Consider the following 21,444-nt stretch of genomic DNA (forward strand, 5'->3'; position numbering starts at 1 on the left):
TGTACAAAAGAGTGTAATTCACAGCTCCTTTTGTGTTCCCTCATGTCAAAATGCTATCTTACAAGTGCAGATTGATTCTGCAGAGTGCATATGTTGAAGAATCCTTGACCATTTGGGTAGAATGAAAGAGTTGCTGGAGCCCTACTCCGGCTGAATCTTCTGACCTGCACCAGCAGTGGTGTGCCAAGACAAAACAAGTGTGCTGTATGGGTGATGCACGGCGCTTTGCTGAAGCACTAAACTTTCCTATCCCAGCAACCACAAGATATCCTTGCTGAACTTTGAGAAGAATGCAGCCAGTCAAATGAGAATGCAACCCCAGGACCCTCTGTGACTCCAGTTTCAGTTCTAATCTCAGAATAGGAGCTTTATCTTGAAATCTTTATTCAGACACACACACACACACACGCAAAAATTGAATCAAACTGCAAATGTATTTTCTTCCCACTTGCCCTTTTCATGAACAAGGATCTCAGGCAGGCTTTGAATAAACATTATGAAGCTTTTCAGTATACCGGTCATAAAATCCCCATTTCTGCCACTGGAACTAATTCAGAGTAAGGATCTGAGGTCCATCCCACCTCAGGACAGGGAACCACATGCACCTGCAGGAGAATAGGACACTACAGCCGGCTGCCTCCTGTAATCATGTGCAACTGGCAGCTCACAACAAGCACAAGGCATTCAGAGTTCACTGAAAGTAGAAGACAAAACAACTCCAATTACTTTTTTATTTGCTCCATGTTGGGCAGCTTCATGCAGCCTGTAACCAGGGCAATTGACGCACAACAACTTGTTATCTGTGAGGGAAAGTACTTCAGCCAGAAGCTCTAAGACATTGCGAGGGTTGATCTCTGACCTGCAGGAGGTGTACTTCTACTTTTAAAAAGCTTGATATTTACATGGAATAGTTGTTTCCAATAAACCTGGTGGTTTTCTCCCCTCATGCTTGTTGTTTTAACTATTGCATTAATAACTAGAAATTCATGACAGCCCCATAAAAATCATGTCAAAAGGACATCAAGTCTGTATGAGCAGCCCTCAGAATAGTGCTGTTATGCTTCAACATGACTGTCAGATTATTATTTTTCAATAACAAGTAGAAGAGACAATCTCTTCTCATCCTTGGAAACCAAGCTGTTTTTTCGCTGAGACTTAAAACAACATTAGTCTGAGCCAGAGACTAAGCATGGGAAAACTGAATGTTGATGATTTGCATCAGGCATTGCTATTTCAGCCCCAGCCCAGGCTCATAGAAAGAATTGTCAGACAAGTTTCAGTGCAGGCAAGTTTACAGTATAAATGCCAACAGGACAACATAAATAGTAGTGAATAAGACTTGCTGGATGATTGGACAGAAATACTATGGTGTGTTGTGAGTGCATTGTTAGTCATTGTGCTGTTTGTTTCTTTTTTTCTTTTTTCAGGAGGTTTGCACTTATTATACTGAATAGATATTCTTAATATATATACTTAATATATATTCTCAAACCCCAGAGTTCCCCCTTATCCCATAGCTGTGATTACCCTCCCCCAAAGATAAAGACATATATGCACACAGTAATCATCACCAGAGCTTTCACAAATACCTGGGCAAGAAGCAGCTATCACCACTCCATTTGTAGTTTCTATGTATGATATGGCAAGTGCACCATCTAGTCACAGCATCGCTCACTGCCACAGCCATGGCCTGCTAAAGCACCTTGCAAACATTCAAGCACACAATGTCCATGTTCAAAGTGTTCTTTTTTATTTTTTTTTAATATACAATCAATTGGGTTCACTGGAACTTTAAGGCATATGCATTTCTGTAGAGAAAACATGAATATTGATTGGAGAGAGGCTTGTGGGCAGCCTTAGCTGGAAGTTTTCAGTGGAAATTCACTCATTTGCAAACTCAGCAATACCCACAAGAGACAGAACATATGTAAGTGTTTATTATGTGAATACATCTGAAGACCTATTTAAGCTGATAGTTTAATGCTCCAAGGTTTGTACCACAGGCTTCAATAACATTTTGTCTCCTCTACATCAAGTTCTTCCAAAGACTGGAGAGAAGAAAGAACAGCAAGGAATCCTTTTAAGCTACAATTGCTTTTTTGAAAGACTTACGTCATGGTCCTACCCAAAGGAACAACACTGTTTTTGCCTAGCTATAGGCAGGATACAGACAGCTCTTCAACTATTTAGGATAGTCTTTGCTGAATATCATTGAATTAAGGTGCAATTGTGTTTTCTTCCAGCTTGCCCTTTTCATGAGCAAGGACCTCAGGCAGGCTGAATATCATGTTTGCTGAATATCATCAATCCCATTTCAGCTTCCTCACTTCTTGCCTCTCTTTAAACTGTGCAATGGATGGTAGACACTCATCCATACCAGGATGTCGAATTCCTCATCATCATGTAGTGGTCACACATGCCCTGCCGCCTGTAAGCAATTGGGTAGAGTATGGCAAATCTAAACAGCACATCTCAGGGGGAACAGAAGAAAAGAACAAAGCCTAAATTCCCTGCTTCTTCTAGCTATGCCACCTACTTAGATTTCCTCCCCTGCCTGAAGCTAGTCACGCCTGCTAGAACGACAAGGACTTTGAGGACTTTCATTGTTTCCAGGTTAACTGGGTGGCCTTCATTCCTCTTCTGTCTTGGGATTCTGTGGAGACCATCCCACTGTTTTACTTCACATCCTCAAAGAAAATGCTTGGACTCACCATTCCATTGTCTCTTTAAAGTAGGCTATTTCTCCATTTTCTTCTCCTTTTTTTGTGTGCCTCTGCTAAGTAGAACATGAAGCCCATTGCTAAAGTTGTTAGTGGATTATGGCTGCATCGATTTGGGTGTGATTTTCCATTCTAAATGCTCTACCACCACTCTATTTGTTTACTTTTATCCATGCCGTTGTGGTTGCTCTCAAGACAGATGGATTTAAGACACTAATGTGCTTAGAGTTAAAGGAGCCCCTTTTTCCCCAAATTCATGCTTCTGGAAATGATATCAATGGACATGACCACCCTGGATCCACCTACTTAGGAACTGGAAGGAGCTACTGGAAAGCCATTTGCATGTCAAAATTTTGTAACTTGGCCAACAGAGCTAACAATCTCTAAGCTTTTCCCTGGAGAGGAAAGTCTTGAGGCGGGGGGACAGCCTGAATTTTTTGCACCCTTTTTCACTCATCAGTACTATTTTTTTTTTTTAACGAAGAGCATAACCGTAGGATAGAAAAATGAAAATCTCCAGCCAAGATCAATGCAGAATCCGTGCAGTAATGAGCAAAATATCAAAAGGACTGATATTCAAAAGGGAGACAACACCCCAAGGTAACAGCAGCAGTTTCATTGAAACTATTGGACAATTCCAGCTTTCTGAAGGGGAGAACAGGACTGGGCCTGCAGGCAGCTGTGCGGAACAAACCTGATAAAGCTGCAGCTTCTCCCTCTTAGCTCCCTCAACCTCACACGTGCTCCTATAAAGCACAAACTAAGATCTCCCCTGCTGAGCTAATCTCTTAGAATATAACAGCCCTGAAGTTGTCTAAAGAAAAACTGCCTCAGACAGGGCTCCACATCAGACTTGGTCCCTTTATGGCTCTTTCCCAACAGTAAGCCCACACGTGATCCTTATGCTTTCATCTCTGGCTTCCAGGCAATCTTTGTTCTCTCTCAGCAAGGAGGCATCACTAACTCTTTCTTGGGCTCAAAACTACAGGGACTACTCCAACACTCCCTGAAAACAGGCTGCCTCTCATATCTCCCAGCAATCTAGGCTCCCAGCCACCAGATCAGTCAGATCTCCTTAGTCCTCTAAGTCCCATTAGTTAGGAAGAAAAACAGGCACAGGTGAGAGTAAAGGCACGAATCCCTTCAAAGCTTACATTTGCCCATGATAAAATGCAGGACTCTTATAATACTTCCCGTAATTTAAACACTGGAAAGTAGAATGGAATAAGTCCAAATTTATTTAGCCTTTTGAAATATTAACTATTTCTTGCTGGAAATGTTGTAGATGCACAGCTCCCAGCAAGCTGTGATGTGCCTGCATCTGTTCTGAAAATCTGGGTGAAGTTCTGTCCTTGAATTTGGTACAAAAAAGATTTTTCAAAATTAAAACACATATTTTCCCTTTTCCAATTTGAACACCTTAGGCAGAGACAGGCAAATAAAAATCTCACTATACGGTGTGAGTAGCATAAGAATGGATATTCGATTATTAACAAAGTTGCTGTGCATGCCCTTTTGGGTTAAAAAAAAATAGTCAAGCAAAATGAGAGAGGCTAGGAGCATACCAGTGTACCAAAAATCTTTTCATTTAGCTGAATTTATATAAAATAATTTCTTGGTTTTCCTTTCATTATTCTTAATTTCCTCTCAGTGACTGTTCATTTAAGCTACTTTCATTCATGTAGTTTTCTTTATATATCATAGAATCCTAGAATGGCTTGGGTTGGAGAGGACCTTAAAGACCATCTAGTTCTATCTCCCCTACTGTGGTCAGGAACACAAATAGGTTGCTCAAAGCCCTATCCAACACTGCCCTTAAACACTTTTAAAAGTGCACAGTGTCTGCGTTTGGTCTATCAAAAGCCATGTACAAGTTAGAAAAATGGCTAAATTCTACTTTCAGTTTAATTCCAAAAGAGAACAGTAATTCTCTTCGGGGAAACACTGCTGTCTTTCTGTGCTGATGCAGAAATGGTTTTGCTGCAGCTCACCATGTCAGGAGCAATGGTTACCTACAGAAGGACTGCTGGCATGTTCTCGTTCTCTCTTTTTTGCCATTTTCCCGTAACCAATCACCGCGAACGGGTTACAAACTTTTCGATGCAAAATGCGAAGGAAGTGGATTGAAGAAATTTAGACGGTTCTGTGTTCAAATACTGCCATCAAGCGGATAGACACAGTAGAAGGCTGCAACTAATAGTAAGGACATTGTTTTGAAAGAGGAAAGTGGACAGAGAGATGAAGAATAAAACAGTATTTTTGCTCCAAGCTTCACGTTATAAAAACATTTTTGGTCTAATAAAAATTCCTCACTAAGCCTGGCTTATTCCCCCTTCTTTATATTACATCACTTTCATACTTTAGCATCTTTGAAGTTGCTTAGACTTGCCTTTAAGAGACCATGAAAATATAACAATGTTACTCTCTGCCTGTAGAATTTGTTTCAATTGGTATGGACAAGAACGATTCTTCATTGTGTACCCATGGACTTCTCTGAGACCCTCAGATAGGAGCTTCAGCACAGGTTCCCCAACTCAAAGACCTACAGGGGAGTGAAATGGAAGAAAAATTATCCTTTTGAATTTTAGCGCTAATAACCAAAATTAATTAATTCAACGGCCCCTTCAAATCCCAGAGAAACAGTTCAGTTTATATTTGAAACTGAAATAGTCCTCTTTACATGATATCTTATTCTCCCTCTTGCAAAGTTTTAAAACAACCTTCATTATCATAATTCTAAAATGTATCTTCACCTCCTTCAATAAAATTAAGAGAAACTTCAAAATATTACTTGATTTTAAAAGGGGCAAAATCCCAGTGCATTTTCTGGATTGCACTCATTTAATGGCCACAGAGATGCAACAAAGATTCCCTGTCTTTGTGGACCTTTGTGCCGATTCCCATACGGGTTGAGCAACTACAAAAGTCTTCTCTCAAGACACTTCTTTCACCTAAGCCAGTCATAACTGGATATTTTCCTAGGCTGTGTGACTTCCAGGAACACAGGATTTGTCCATGGCTCATTCACAAGAAATGCATGGTAAATGAGATGTGTTTTGGAAAATACACAATGTATGTATAGTACATGTGCAATGATTTCATGTTCTCTGGATGCATATGCATGTGGTTCTGCCAGGAAAGTCCTGTATTTACAAAACCAAAAAGTGTCCTATATCTGTAGCAAATTGTTCTGCCCTTAAGGCTGTGATAGTAAATAAATTTGCCAAGGCAAACTTGAGAACTTGGAGAGGGAATGACATAGTTGTGAGAAGTATTGTACTCGGCCAGTGAAAACTGCCCTGTTGTTTTCAGGGATGGTATGTACATTTTTCTGTAGCCAGGTCCTTAACACTGCTTCACTCTCAAAAGCTGAAGGTCTGTTTTAAATAGAAATACCGCGGTCCACCTGGATCTAAATATTTCTTTGAAAACAGAACCTCATATTATCAACCTAGAAGAGCAAACTAGCTGGGCTGTGGATATATCATCAGCAGATGGTTCAGCACTTCCAAATGGAATCCTTACTGATCCTAAGCAATGCATACATTGTTGGTTTATGCACCCATATCAAGAACGGTAGCAAAAAGAAAAGCCATGTATGTATTCACTAATCAGATATCCTTGTCCAGAATTCAGTGGAATTACTACTTCATATGTTCTACTTTTGCAGCAGACAGACCTCTCCCCCACCACAGCTATGTAATATCCCCCCTCCCCAGAAAAAACAAAACCAACATCTTCCCCTCAAAAAAACCCCAAAACCAAAACCCACCCAAACAAACTCAAAACAAACCAAACCAGAAAAAACATCCACAACCTGTCTCTAAAAACCAGATATTTGTGGAACATTTATCGGTCTTTTGTTAACAGGAGCAGATGCTAAGATGGCTCAAAGGGAGGTAGCTAAAATAAAAATAATATAATAATATATTCCCCCACTGTCCCAACCCACCCCTCAAACTAGTTGTCCTTATTTATTTTTTTGTTTACACAGGCAGTAGGGCAGGGCCAAGTTTGAATCTCAGAGGCATCATTGCTTGACTAAAGGAGAACATACAGAAATCAAAAGGCGAGACATGGCAACATAGGTTAGTACCTATGGCAATGGGTATCATAGATACATTGTTCTTTGTCCATTGATAAAAAATATGTAGAATTAACATGAAACTGAAGTGGTATCACTGCTGCGTCTTCTCTTTGCTCTTATGTCAGTGTTTATGCACAATGCTTGTTTTAAATTTCTTGCTTTGGAGACCTGTTGCAGGCTATTGGTCCATAATCTTTTTTATCATTCCAGTTGTCTGTCACTTATGTGGTGATAAGGCTTTGGAGTAATTCATGACACTAACAGCACAGATATGAAAAACAAACAGACACGTTTAATTATTTTCTGGAACAGAGAAGCTAAAGACAGATACTACTTTCTTCAGACTTTCCTGTTTAAGGTAACACTTTTTCCCTTTGGAGAAGGTAACAGGACAATAGCAGTCTTTTATACTGTTCATTCGCATCACTAATGATAGGAAGGATACTGGGAGTTGAAATCTGTTCTTTTTCCATGCTGTGCAAACGACCTTTTCTTCAAAAATGCTCTTCTGTCTGCATAGGAAGAAATGCACTGTGATGGAGGAGCAGCCAACTGGGTCACCATGGCCAAAAAACAGGGTGACAATTTATAAATATGAATTATAATTTCCTAAATTTTGTATGTTTAAAATACAAAGCTTTGTTACTTAAAGTCTTGTTCTGTCCTGGAGCAGGCCAAGCTCTAAGGGATAGGGGAGCCTCTGCTCAAAGGTGGGGGGAAGGTGTACAGGCGATTCAGGAATTTAACCACTGATTCCCAGCAGATATCTGAAGTTGTAACTGGTTTTGAATTAAAGCTGGAAAATACCCAGTGGAGTTATGCATGTTTCTGATTATCTCCAAATTGACCCTAACATATTTCTAATCACGTTAAAATGCACAATACTGAATTATATGTTTAAAACACATTGGTTTAAAAGAAGTGTGTCAACTCCTGTGACTCACGTTTCATGGCTTGAAATTCAACTCTGCTTACCTGGTTTTACATTCATCTGGGTTGCTAGGTCTCCTTCAAACTTCACTACAACTGGCTGAGAAGTTGCTGGGTTTGATGAATATTTGTCTTGCCAACAAGAGCTTTGAGAAGGACAATCTTCTTCCTTTAAAATTTTCACTCTGTTATCTAGAAATCAACACATTCCGTAGTAGTATCTGAACACCATTTTTCCTCTTAGCACTACATTGTAATGCTATATGTGCAAATATTACCAGCAGTACAGCAAACTTGCTATATACTCATAGCAATTAAGAGAGATTTAACAAAAAAATCCTACTATAATGCCATGTATGTGCTTTAAGGCTGTTTTTTTTCTTAATTGAGCAGCTGTTAATGGATTTGGGAATAGCATAGTTATGAGAGAGCTGAGAAGAAGCTGCTAATCATTCCTATCTAGGGTGGCTGTGGAAATAAATTGTTACATAACTGCAGTTAAAGACACCTTTAGGCACTTGCAGTTGGAAGTGACTGGTTTTGTTGTTTTGGTGAGGTTTCCTTGTTTGTTTGTTTTTCTTACAAGGAGCAGTCAGTGTCAGGTTGGCTATTTAGGAAAGGAAGCTGGGAGACCCAGGAGGGTCATACCCCAGGGTGGGACAGACCCATGGCCTCACCAACAGCACAGGCTCACAGAAGCTGAACACATCACCAGAGCTGGTGCTGGTTAATGGGGCCCATTGGCAGTTCCAGACACAGCAAGTGGAGAACAAGGACAGGGGTCATCAATGGGCTCCAGGCAGGAGCAAAAGCAGACAGGGCCAAAGACGGGGTTAGAGCGCAGGTCCAAAGGGTCCTTTCAGCAGATGGGCCACCCACAGTAGGTAGTCCAACGACCAACTGCAGGCAGAGGTGGAGTCCAGCATGGCTACAGCACAGCTAAGACCAGAACCAACAGCACTGGGCTGACCCAACGTGGACCTGGCGGCAGGAGGTGGGCGAGAGCCCCAGAGGAGGCTCCTCAGGGAGATGAAGACTTCTTAATGCCCTCAGGTCCCTGCCATTTTCATGGCTTTCATGACTCTTTGCCTGTTTGCCACTGCTGCTTTTGATTCTTGAAAACCTTGTCCTCTCCTTGAAATGTGACAGAAAAAGCAGAAGCGAAGAATTAAAAGCAGCCGTCCTAATTCAGGGGACACATGGCATCTTTTCATTTCTCCCCATGACACAGTCATGAAGGAAACTTCTCTCAGCAAAGTTCTTTAAGGAGTATTTATAGAAAAGTCAGAATCTGATCCTTTAAATCCCTACTAGGTCTCTAAAAAGGAAGACACTGAAAACCTTTTTAACATTTTAAAATAGATTAAAAGAACAATTTATAGATGCAGCATTTCAAGCAAGAGACCTTTAACCTGAAATTAATATCCCAAAGACCTCTAAGATTCTATAGAATCTCTCTTATAAGCATGTAAAAAATAGCAACACTGACTGAATAGGTGAGATATCAGTGTGAATTTGCTCCTGCTGGTTGCAGTCTCTAAAGCCTTTGTCAGATATAGCAAAAGAATTCAGCATGGACACTTGCTGCAAACTTTGCTGTAGAATAAGGTTTAGAATGAATAAATAAACGAGTATAGCCCTTAAATCCTGTTTATTAAAAAAAACAAAAAACCATTACTAATTTGCAAGTACTGTACTTGGCAGATAAACTATGCACAAGACAAGAAAGCTGTAGTACAGTTCCAGTGATAAGTCATTTTTTATTTTACAAAAAATAGCTGCCTTGAAAAGGAATCAAAGTAACATTCCTTGCTCTTTAATCAATTTTATTTTTTTTACCTTTTATTTTGGGGAATGAAAAAATCCTTAGCAAGACAGATACATTACATTTCTTCACTATCACTCAACGCAATTTACAGCAAATATACACACAAATACTGAGGCCAAACCACAGGCAGCAAATTTTACATATTGCTATGAAAAGTTGCAAGATGCTGCTTGGCTTTCAAGGGCCTAGATGGCAGTGTAGTTCTTAGTGTAATTAGTCAATTTGATCTTCTCTGGGAAGATAATATTAACTGAGAGGTTTTCCCCATTGTTAGACTTCAGAAAAAAGTTCTTTTTCTTGCGCAGGAGATGACTATATTTGGCATTAGCAAGCCACATTTCACATTTTGAAAAAAAAACAATCCCAGTTGTACCCAAGACAACAAGACATGTAAGCAAGCCCAGCACAACAAAACATATCACCTGGCTTCTACTCAATAAGGGATCTGCATTTTGGATTGTTTCTTTCACTGTTATTTTCAGGATTTCCTGTTGTTGATGCACTGATCTGTGGTGAGCTTTTGAGGGTGGCTTGTAATTCTGCATATGCTTTGTCTCCATATTCACTCCAGAGAGACTTGTGTTTTTGCTGGGATGTTTGCAGGTCACGCCAACAAATTCTGGTTTACAGACGCACTCGAACCCTCCCTGGGGATGTTCACGGCAAGTCCCTCCATTCTCACATGGGCCACTTGCACAGAATGTGACACGGCTGCTGCAGAGCTTTCCTGTATAGCCATGGGGACAAGAACAGCTGAAACCCACACCAACATCTGTACATGTTCCTCCATTCTCACATGGGTTGGATTCACAGTCGTCTCTATCAATTTCACAGAAGTTGCCAGCAAAACCAGAAGGGCACAGACAGGAAGCATGGGGTGCAAAACCATTGTCATCAACACACGTTCCTCCATTCTGGCAGGGAGAACTAGGATAGATAACAGATACAGAGACAAAATTGAAGTCCAATGGAAGAAACTATTAGGAAACACTTTATAAAATAAAAAGAGCCAGTTTTCTTTAGAAGAGCCCATTACGAATGCAAATCCACCAGTCAGTGAAGCTGAATGAAGAATGAGTTTGTTCAACAGCTTTGTCAATATAGATTATAATATCTTCTGCTGACCCTTTGAGGAGGATTAGTACACCAGTATATAAATTCAACCCAAAGAGCTGTGAAGGAATTTAAAATTATTTCAAACATTTATTCAAATTAAGCTTCTCACTGTTTTTATATGCTTGGAGCTATTTAGCTGTGCAACTATTCATACAAGACAGAACAAAGACATGAGCAGCATGGCTGCTCCCTTTCTACCAGATTATTCCTAAAATAATCTATATATTGTGTTGGCAGAGCAAAACACTGCCACAGCAGCTAGACATAAAGCTGATTGTTTTTATTCTGCCTCTCCGGTGGTTTCATGGCACAAAAAATTTAGAAGCAAACAGATACTTTCCTATAAACTGCTGTTCAGCCAAAATTTTTGATAGATACAATTACAATAAAAAATATCAATGAAGAGAATTTCAGCCTGGGCAAAGACAGCTATAATGTGAAGGCAGTACTAAAGGAAACCAAGTATTTCTGCAAACTCTTTTAGTACTTCCCAGCTGTAGCCTGGTATTACGTTTTAAGTGATGTAAATTAACAGAGATCTTTTCTATCTTTACAATGCAACTGTGCCTTACTGAGTGTAATGCCGAAAGATATGGCCACCCACTGACTGGCACAAATGTGTCCATTCAGGGGATCTATGCAAAGTGCACTTGGTCCTTCAGCTGTCCCTGCTGGCTGACAAGGGTTCCTGGGTCCCAGGTTTACAAAAAAACCTCAAACCCCACTTTCATGGCAGTTCATCACATATGAACAAAGCTTTTAAAACTTACCTTGTAAGAAATGAAAAATATTTGGTAAAGCTTAGGACAAGCCTCTTTGACAACAGAACTTTTTTTAATACTTATGTATCCCTGAAAACATATAGCACAGTACCATCTGATAGCTGAAAAGTCCAAGCTGTTATTTAAGGCCCCCCACTTCCAGGGCAAAGTCCCAGTGGTAATGAACCTCACAGCTTCAGATGCAGACAATTCACATATGCAGCAGTCAGTAGCAACGGGCTGTTACGGAATTCCATGGTGGGACACAGGGATTTAAGAGATCTGTTGATGTCTGAATGAGATGACTGTGGAAGAAATTTAAGCTCCTGGCTACAAATGGTCCCTGATCACTGGTCAGAATCGGGCTGGGCTATTCACCATTGCTCTGGGACTACCTACAGTAGAGATTGCTCCAAGCACCTCTGGCTTCACTCGGGACTGAAACACTTGGTGGCCACCCATCAGGAGAGACTGAACATTGTGGCAGAGGAATCATCTGTCTGTTTTCTGCTGCTTCCAAATTAACTGCTCTGTCCTCTAGTACTGTTCTTCATTTTAGATGCTGGCTGGGGAAAAAAGCTACTAAAAGAACATATTGGAAGTCTGGAAGCAGTATTGGGAAAACAAAACTGGACTTTGACATGGACATTGTTAGTGACAACTTGAGGTAAGGAATTTCAAAACATTATCCAGCCACTATGTCTTTTTAAGCAAAATAGAAAATTGGAGTTGTACTGTTCTTGAGTGGTTATGGCCTTCCTAGAGAGTCGAGCACCCTCCCTTACCTTTATGGGTCCCATGAAAAATTGGACAAGCTGGTTTGCATATGAAAATATGTAGAAGTTTGAACCCTCATGGCTGGCTTAAATCTCAGTACTTTCTAGGGAAATGGGAAGAAATTGCTGGAGAATATAAGAGTAAACTTTTTTCTGAACCTTTCAGAAATGTAAAATATTGACATAAAAAACAGTTAAGGGGAAAAAGGCAGAATTTTGAAAATTTTCCTTATTTATTATTAACAGAGTTGGATTTGTCTAATTTAAATATGTTTAAATAAATCAAGCCCTAATATTAATTTCCTTTAATAAATTCTGCTACTTTGCATTTTTGGCATTTAACACAGCAAGGTGTAGTACATGAAGGGTTAGTTGTGGAAAGCTTGTCCATACCACTTCTTTGCTTCCCAGATAGTCTGGTTTCTTTCAGAAAGTACCATTCACTCCTCTGCTTCAAAGCAAAACCTCAAAACATCACAGAGTTCACTAACGCAGATATATGTAAACAGACTAGAATAAACACTTTGATTTGTGACTTGTCCTGGTTCCATCTGTGAATATTAACTAAGAAGCTGGCAGTAATGCCACTGAGATAGAGAGGAACCAAGAGGAAGTGAGATGTGAATGAAATGACACCATCTGATGAGGTCTCTCTAGGATGTGGGACGCACTCTCGGGTGGACTGTGAATTATTAGCAGACATGGAGCTCTTATGCTGACAAAGTTGTCTTTTTGAACTAAATGCAGATTTGCAGAGCCTGCTACTCATTTTCCTGAAAAAGACAGCTTCCTAGAGAAAAAGAATCACTATCTCAAGTATGTTGCTTTCTTGAGAAAAATTGTTCATGATTTCCAGACTAGTTCAGCATTCAGTCCAAAAACAGAGTACCAACACAAAAAAAAAGTAGTTTCATCAATTTAAAACCAAAAGGGTTTTAAGGAAATACACGGAACTAATCTGCATTATTTTGTTGATGCTGTATTTTTGGAACTCACCTGTTTTTTTGGGATAGCTAGTATATATGTCCACATTGAATTACGGAAATATTTGCTCTACAGATGAAAAGCAGAAAAAGCTATTCACATCCCCTATATTAGGCAAGTAGCTTGGATGTGATTCATGACTCTTTCAAGGAACTTAAATTTCCTCATTGTCAGTGAAGAAAAACAGGCAAAACAGAGTAGCTATCTTAGAAGCTGAAAGTAAACCCAGACAGAACTGTGTGAGTATCCCCCAACTAAAAGCAATGGCAAAAAATTCTACTCATATGTAGTTGTGAAAGAATGGCAATTCTTGCCAGGGAGAGTGAGAGGTGTTAATGTTCCTTAAACGAGGTTGTACAAGTCTTCAGGAAGGTTCAGTCATAAGGTAGATCTGAATACTCATAATTATCTATTGCTGAGCAAAAAGAGAACCAGAGGGCACCGATATAGAGCTAGAGAACAAGAAGGCAATCTCCTAAAAGAAAACAGTGATTTTAGGGTGATAGTTTTACCAAGCTTGTATCCATCAGAAAGGCATTCTGTATGTTTATGGGATCAGAACTTTGATGAGCTAGAAGACAGCATATGCTTCTAGATTTCAACAGAAACCCCAATTCACATTATCTATAACACTGAAAGGTCTTCCTTTTTTAAAGCAGTTCTACCAGTGACTTTGCTGGAAGTTCTTTAGTCTGTGCCCATTGCCTTTTGCCCTTCCACTGGGAATCTCTATGAGAAGTCTGGCTCTGTCATCTTTGCTTCCCCTCATCAGGTACTCACACACATGGATAAGTTCCTCAGAGCCTGCTCTTCTCCAGGCTAAATGACCCAGCTCTCAGTATGTCTTTATAGGAGAAATGTTCCCATTCATTAATTGTATCCGTGGCCCTTCACTGGACTCATTCCAGTGTGGCTGTGTCCTTTTTATATTGGGTAGCCCAGAACTGGACCCAGCAATCCAGATATGTCTCACCAAGATTGAGCAGAGGAGAAGGATCACCTCCTTCAATCTACTGGCACTGCTGTCCTTAATGACCCATTTCTTTTAGAGGATAGAGAGCAATGGTCTCCCTGTTCTGATGGAAGTGTCTCCTTCAGTTAACTATGGACATATTATTATATGTTGGTTAAGAAAAAAGGACATACTGGTGTTTTCATGCTGACAACTTGTGTGCTGACTACTGTTTATTAGGCTTTGTGTAAGTTATCCCTCACCAGAGGTGAGAATGCAGGATGGGAGTCACTTCAAGTTTGTTTACAAAAATCACGAGAAGGCATAAATTCACCACAATAAAATGTGCAAATTAGCACTTTTAGTACTCAAGTTGTGCACATAGAGTTACACTGATAATCTATTAAGTCTTTACAATATTAATAGATCAGATTTGTAAAGTTTGATAATAATATCAGCAACTATCAGAAGCATGATGTATTCTAGCACAGACATACTTCCAGTTAGCAAAGAATTCTGAATAATAGAAGTGTAGATTTTAAATGCATGTCAGAAATCAATATTTACCCATTAATAATGCAGGGTCCTTTCTTGAGATGGCAGTTTTTTCCCGTAAATCCCTGGGCACATAGACAAATATATCCTCCATCACCAGTCTCTATACATGTTGAATTATTGGTGCAGGGCTTTGCAGAACATGGGTGAATATCTGTTTAAAAAAACCCAACAGGGCTCAATTAATCTAATGAGAAAGAGTCAGTAAATTATATACAACACTTCAAATAAAATATAGCTTTAACAGTACTTAACTCCACACTTTATAAATTCTGATCTATTCCCCCTTTGTTAAAATGGAGTTCAGATTGTTCAACTATTGCAAGCAATTTCAGCTTATTTCTCTCTTTCTAGCTCCTGCTTGAAAAATGTGTTTGAATTGCTCCATTCTATAAATAAGTAGTATTAGAAATAAAATATTAGTATGGGAGAAGGAACTTCTACATAGTCTAGCCGTACTTTCACAATTTTGGCTTCTCCATGAGCAGAATTCTGATAAAGCAATCAGGAACTAGGAATTCTCCCTGCTCCCTGCCTATATCATTATGTGCTTATGAACAAATGTTTCATAAAAACAGAGATCAGCAAGTTACAAAAAATCTGTTAAAATTTCATCTTTTGGCTGGGCTATATTCAACCCTCACATAACTGTACCAGAAGACATAGCTCTATGATGTCTGGACCCAAAGTCACACATCTCATTTTCTTTGCAATTGCCCTGCTGAGCCACTTCCCACTCAAACGATTACTGAATTTTTTAAATAATTAAAACTAAATAAACAAACAAGTGTATATTTTAGCAAGCTACTGCAGCAGCTGCAGAGAAGTGCTGACTGGAAGGTATCTGATGCCTCACACACACATATACACACTTTCTAAGAAGATGAAAAGGGATTTAAGGGCATTTATATTTTACTTCCAACAGCATAACATGAAATTTAGATGATATCATGAGGTACTGCAAAATTGTAACCACAGCAAAACAACAGCCTTAGCTTTCAAATACAATCTTCCCTGGATAAAAGGTTCTATTTCCTAATGTATTAGCCTGTTCTCATTGCAAGGCAACAACTTAGCATGCACTTTGAGTGTAAGCTCCAGTTTTCACAAGGACCAAAATAATCTTGAGTGCTTTTTGGAGCAGTGTTGTTTGACAGCTATTTTCACAGACTCTAAAGGCAGCTAATAAAGCCTGTACTTTGACAGAGGAAAAAACATGAACTTTGATGCAGGAGCATGGCAACTCTCTGAAATATATATATGTGAATAGGTATGTGTATATGTATATATATATACATTACTGTCAATAATTTATGTCAGATATTTACATTTAAAACACATCTTAAAAGGGTGTTTTACCAGGTTCTTTTAAAACAGAATACATAAATTACCTCAATTAGGCCGTTTTCTCTATTTTTCTTTATTTTACCTCTCAAAAGGCCAACAACCAAGTGGTAACTGAGATGAAAACTCAAAACAAGGATGTTACCTTTACACATATATTATTAGTGGCCTCAATCCCATTATCCGTTAATTAATTAATAGTTGCATCATACTAAATACATGAAACAATCACTGAGTGTTTTTATGAGGAAGACACGCTCAGTAGTAGTGGTTTGTCACAGCAGGATTTTTAGCCCCTGTCTCATGCATTCATAGCATGGGCATTAGACTCTACTCTCTGATGAGTTTACCAACATGTGCCCTTGGCAAAGCAGTCCAGTGACAAGTAGGACAATTTACTCCCAGCTCACACTCTATGTTGGCTTTTTAGCTAAACTGAGGCCAGGATTCCAATAGGAGGTCACGGACCAGCTAACACGACTGTGTGGCACAGCCAGGGGTGACAAGCTGACAGATCTGATTTAGAGAGGTGGATCAAATACTCTGACTGGGCTGTCATTTTTTCCTGGAAACAAATTGACTAAATTGATTTTCCCTTTGTTATGGTCAATGTTTGATGTGGTTCCTGTACTCTGGAGTGTATATCAGCTGCAGAGGGAAAGTGTGCTGTGCAGCCTGGTTCCAGGGCTTCACACACCAGATTTCAAGGCTGTGTTTCCACAAGATGAGAAGATGCCATGGCATCATGATTCAGTTCGACAGGCCCCATTGCAAAGAGGTTAACCAGCAGTGTTAACACCAAGACCAGCTCACAGATGTCTTTCTTCAAGTGCCTTGTCTGTCCATGTGAATAACAATAGTCACAAATGCTACCACTGATTCTGCCCTACATGTTTACAGTGGATCAAGGCCAACCCATAACCTGCATGTCTTTCAATTACTAGGACGGTTGCTCTTGACCTGATCTGAGAACCAGGCTGCCCATATTAAAAACAGCTACACAATCAGAGGCATTAACAAACCAGTTGGTGATCTAAAACTATTCTAGAAAGGAATTTCCATGATCAAAGCCAAGGAAATTGTACACTAACTTTTCTACAAAACAGAAGAAAAGAGGTATCATTGCCAGTCCAAATCATCTTTTTTCCTCCCATGCTTAGCAAGCAAATAAACTGCTGAGACTCTATTTTACAAATGTTTCAGTCATTTGAAGTGGCCAGTGAACTTCAGACCCTCCCACAGTTTTCCATTCTAGGTTTTTCCTTCCTGTTTCCTAACCTGATCAAGTTTCATTTAATGGTATCTTTAAATTAATTGTAACTACCTATACTGACTTTATACACCCAGGAAACTGACACTGACTTTTGGCAGAGGATGATGAGATCAGGGCCTGAGAAATTAACCCATTTGAGGTTTCAGTGCTTTATTGGGTCAGGATAATAATTTGTGTCAACCTTCTAGTAGCAAGAAGAGGAGGACGAGCACCCTTCTCTTGATCCCTTACGGCAAATAATGCATTTAGAGTAGGTAAAACCACTGAGATGAAAGACTATCAACGTTGCTGCAGATTAAAAGATAGTTATGTCCTTTTGGCTAAAAATTCTTGGCATCTCTTCATGGGGATCTAGATTCAAATCAGCAAAGAAGACTCTGAGATGACTCTGAGTGTTGAGAGAAATAATAGTTTCTGCACTTAAACATGGGATACCCTGTTTGGTGGGTTCAATTTTCAATGCATTCTTTTGCATCCTAAGTAGCAGTTGTAAGAGGGAAACAATTGCAAAGCTCAGAATTGCAAAGATATATCAGTACTAAGAAATTCAGCTATGCAATTAAAGCTTTTAGAAGTAGCAGTGAAGATGCTACCTTTAAAAATGTGGAACTTTGTATTCACTGATAAGCAACAGAACTGAGCCTCCTAAGGTGGGGATTGTTCTGTGTAGCTTTAGAAATCTATGATTGTAGATCAGAGAAGGACTTATTCCTCCTCATTAACTGTAATGGGAATCTAGGTGTTTGTCTCAGGTACAAACACATATGTGAGACGTGTCCAGAACAACATCTGGGAGTTTATAGTCACATCTGCACCACAGATGTCACCACTGCTGCCACAGCTCCCACAGACATACCGGGACTGACTTTAAGAAGCCTCTCTATGCTCACATGTGCAGTCAGTGAGTACAGGCTGCAAAACCTGATGAGAAGGTAAATGAGTACCTGAGAACCTTGCACCAAACTCCGTGTCACTGCAAGGATGTGACCTACCTAAAACCTTCTGAGTCTTTCAGTCATCTTGAAAATCTTACACAGTTCAAACCTTCTTCAATGACCACTTTGGCTATATATTGGAGAGCTCAGGCATGCTCTATAAATTATAAGCCATATACCAACAAAAGCCTGAAAGGCATGAAGAGAAAATGAGGCCCTGGACACCTGTCATGTCACAGCTGCAGCTATGTGGGCTGAACAGCCACATGCTCCTGGATGCTCATGTGGTTTCCATCCCCTCAGATCTCTCTGACTGAACATTTGCCTGTGTCAGCCAAAATAAACCATTTCAACAAAGGCCAATTCTTCAGCTTGCTTATGCTAAGCTGGCTCATTCTGACTGGCAAAGGGTGAGAGGGTGCACACAGAGCTGTGCTTACCCCTCAGACCTGAGGGGGAAGTGGCAGCCTGTTCAGGCAGACCTTTTTCTCAGTTATAGTAACGTTATTTCACTGAATCATCACCGGGTTAAGTAAAGGAAAAAATAAGCACAATGTTTTCCTTCCAAGAAGTACTGAGAAAATAGCATATATACATATATATAATGTGCTACATAAACATTTAAAATTATTTAATATATACAAGACAACTTGTATTTTGATTAGAAGGGCTTACATGACAACAAGGGAGCAGTTATTTGTTGGCCTTGTCCATGATAATCAATGTTTAAAATAGAATAATTTACACTTTGCTCACACATATGCCCAATTACAAAAGATACTGCATTGCTTCTGCCTAAATTACTATAGAAGTTTGAGATTTATGTGCCGCTGCCCAGAAGCTCCTCATTATCTGGAGCTAACATTCAGTGTTTTAGAATTAGCTCTCCAGAAGGACTTTGCGTGTCTCCAGCACCAGATGGGGCTGCTTCCCCTCACTTGCTCAAGGAGAGACAAGGATGTTCAAACCTGTGTCACAGAGGCTGCCAACCCAGCCCTCCTCACAGATGCACTGCCAGGGCTTGGCACAGCTGCCGTGCAAACACCCAGGGAAAGGAATACACTGATTACAAAGTGCACCCTGCCAGCCAGGTTGGCACCTGAAAGAGATAAAAGACAACACAGAAACGTAGTTTATTTTTAACAAACATAATTACAAGGATGCCCCCCTTATTGAGGCACAATAAATACACTTTTGTATACCAAATTGTGCTATTTGAACAAAAGCACACCATAAGTGCTTCTGGGATACTAGAAGCAGTTTACGTGAAGAAAACCATCTCATTCAGTGAGAAAAAAAAGCTAATCAATGTAAATACTTCATGCTGGAAAAAGTAAACTGAACAGGTATATAGACATCCATGCTCTATGATTCCAGTTACTGTATCCTAATCGAGTGCTGCTTCATCACAGTTCCATATTTTCAGACACCAAACCATTTCAGTTTCTATCTTTCTTACCAGGACTATGAATTATTGAAGCTGACCACTCCTGTGCTAATACCCCTGTCTGACAGATCTTTTTACCTGCATTCACTGGGAAATTCACAGAATCCATTCTCTGGATGGCAGCCAGCTTTACAGTTCACGCCTGGAAAAAGAGATTTATAACATCAAACCAGAAAAATCAGCACAGAAAACACCATATAGTGTCCTATACACATTAGTGATGTTTAAAAGAACCTAGACTGCAAAATTTTCCATTTCTTTTTTCTTCAAACACATTTTTGAAATATAAAATTTCAAATTAACCTAAGCTGGAACATGTTATAGATTATTCCTACAGGGCAAAGGAAATGTCATAAAGAATTAATCACATAAGAATACAAAGTCACTTTAGCACACGCAAAGTGTATGTAATATCCCTATACACTTTTTAAAAGCGTAATGTCAGAGCAGATTCACGACTGTCGTTTCACGACATGCCACTGCAAATGCATTGTTTCAGAACTACTTGAAACACAACAGTACTTTTCGTCAGAAAACAAATTCCATTTAAAACAACTTACAATAAAAGCGTTGCATTCATTTCAACCCTACATCAGATGAAAAAAATGATTTTCATTAAATCATGCATAAAAAACGTAAGTTAAGGAGAAGAGATCTCAGTCGCAGGTTTTCTTTTGTTTGTTTGTTTAAGCATTTGCATCAAGCGATGCTCCTCTGAAAGATCACCGCTAGCCACTGACACCCTACGCCAACGGCAGGAGAAATCCTCTCCGTCCGCTGCGAGGAAAAGCTTCCCGACGACACCAGCATCTCTGGCTGGAGCGAGGGCTGGGGAAGCCTTTGCCATCCAGAGACTCCGGGAGGGCTCCCGTCATCGCCGCTGCCCGCCCGGCCCCGGCAAACTCCCCAAACTTTCCCAACTCGCCTCCCCTCCCGCGACGCTTCCCGCGGCGGGCAGAGGAGCGCGGCGCCCCGGCGCTCGCCCCGCCGGCCTTACCTGGGGCTGCGGGGAGCACGAGGGGCAGGAGGCAGCAGCAGCCCAGGATGCCGGCGGCGCGCAGCCCCATGGCCGGGCCGGGCCCGCTCCGCTCCCCGCGGGGAGCTCGGCGGACGCGGGGCCGGGCAGGCGGAACCCCCCGCCCGCAGCACCGCCGGGCTCCGGCGCGACGGGGCGGGAGGAGGGAGGGACGGAGGGCGGGGAGGGCTGCCCGCCTCCCCCCGCGGGCGGGGAGCTGCCCACGGGGTCGGGCAGACCCCGGCCAGCGCCTCCGCTGCGAGCCGCGCTCCTGCCCGGGGGCGGCCGGAGGAGCCGCGCACCTCCAGCACCTCCAGCACCTCCAGCACCTCCAGCAGCTCGTCTCCTGCCGCAGGCGAGGGGAGGAATCCTGTAAGGGCGCAGGAGAAGGGAAGTCTGGGGCGAGGGGGAGTGTTAAGCACGCCTCTGGTCTCCCTAAAACTTAGACTGGCTGTCCGCAAAGAGCTAGTCTGGGGCTTGTCTTCAGAAATTTAAAGAATTCTCAGTCGTTCCCATCAGAGCTCCAACTCTTTCAGGAAAGACCAGGGAAGGCAGGGAAAGTAAGATACTGTTAGGTTTCTGAGGCTTGAGAATTCAAAAAAGACCCCACCAAAAAGTCCCAAACTGTACCTTTAGAAGTCACAGAACAGATCAAAAATAAACATTACTTTTACCACGAGGTAATTTAAATTCTGCATTTTATTCTGTGATTGTACATTTC

General features: G+C 40.8%; 1 protein-coding gene and 2 long non-coding RNA genes across 4 annotated transcripts in view; 2 read left to right on the forward strand and 1 right to left on the reverse strand.

The window, feature by feature from the left end:
* LOC120410027 overlaps positions 1-6,879 on the forward strand; it is a 270,677-nt gene extending 263,798 nt beyond the window's left edge. The window contains exon 15 of the long non-coding RNA XR_005601950.1: positions 6,715-6,879. This is a non-coding gene — a long non-coding RNA (uncharacterized LOC120410027). The remainder of the gene's footprint in view (positions 1-6,714) is intronic.
* Positions 6,880-9,371: 2,492 nt separating this feature from the next.
* On the reverse strand, positions 9,372-21,251 carry DLK1 (delta like non-canonical Notch ligand 1). The gene is made up of 5 exons (XM_039552222.1): positions 20,706-21,251; positions 19,787-19,850; positions 19,230-19,360; positions 14,722-14,863; positions 9,372-10,492 (listed from the first exon to the last, which is right to left on the reverse strand). The coding sequence occupies exons 1-5, from the start codon at positions 20,773-20,775 to the stop codon at positions 9,751-9,753; spliced, it is 1,149 nt and encodes a 382-aa protein (XP_039408156.1). The 5' UTR covers positions 20,776-21,251; the 3' UTR covers positions 9,372-9,750.
* Positions 10,487-21,444, forward strand: part of LOC120410028 — a 31,726-nt gene continuing 20,768 nt past the window's right edge. For both annotated transcript variants that reach the window (XR_005601952.1, XR_005601953.1), the window contains exon 1: positions 10,487-12,109. This is a non-coding gene — a long non-coding RNA (uncharacterized LOC120410028). The remainder of the gene's footprint in view (positions 12,110-21,444) is intronic.

The sequence above is a fragment of the Corvus cornix genome, chromosome 5 (genome assembly GCF_000738735.6).
Source record: "Corvus cornix cornix isolate S_Up_H32 chromosome 5, ASM73873v5, whole genome shotgun sequence".
Taxonomy (NCBI): domain Eukaryota; kingdom Metazoa; phylum Chordata; class Aves; order Passeriformes; family Corvidae; genus Corvus; species Corvus cornix.

Coding starts and splice junctions, on each gene's coding strand:
- DLK1 (XM_039552222.1), bottom strand. CDS start 20,775: ATGGGGCTGCGCGCCGCCGGCATCCTGGGCTGCTGCTGCCTCCTGCCC. Junction 14,864..19,229: donor TGGCAGCCTCTGTGACACAG/GTTTGAACATCC, acceptor TTTTTTAAACAG/ATATTCACCCATGTTCTGCA. Junction 10,493..14,721: donor GGACCCTGCATTATTAATGG/GTAAATATTGAT, acceptor TATCTATCCTAG/TTCTCCCTGCCAGAATGGAG.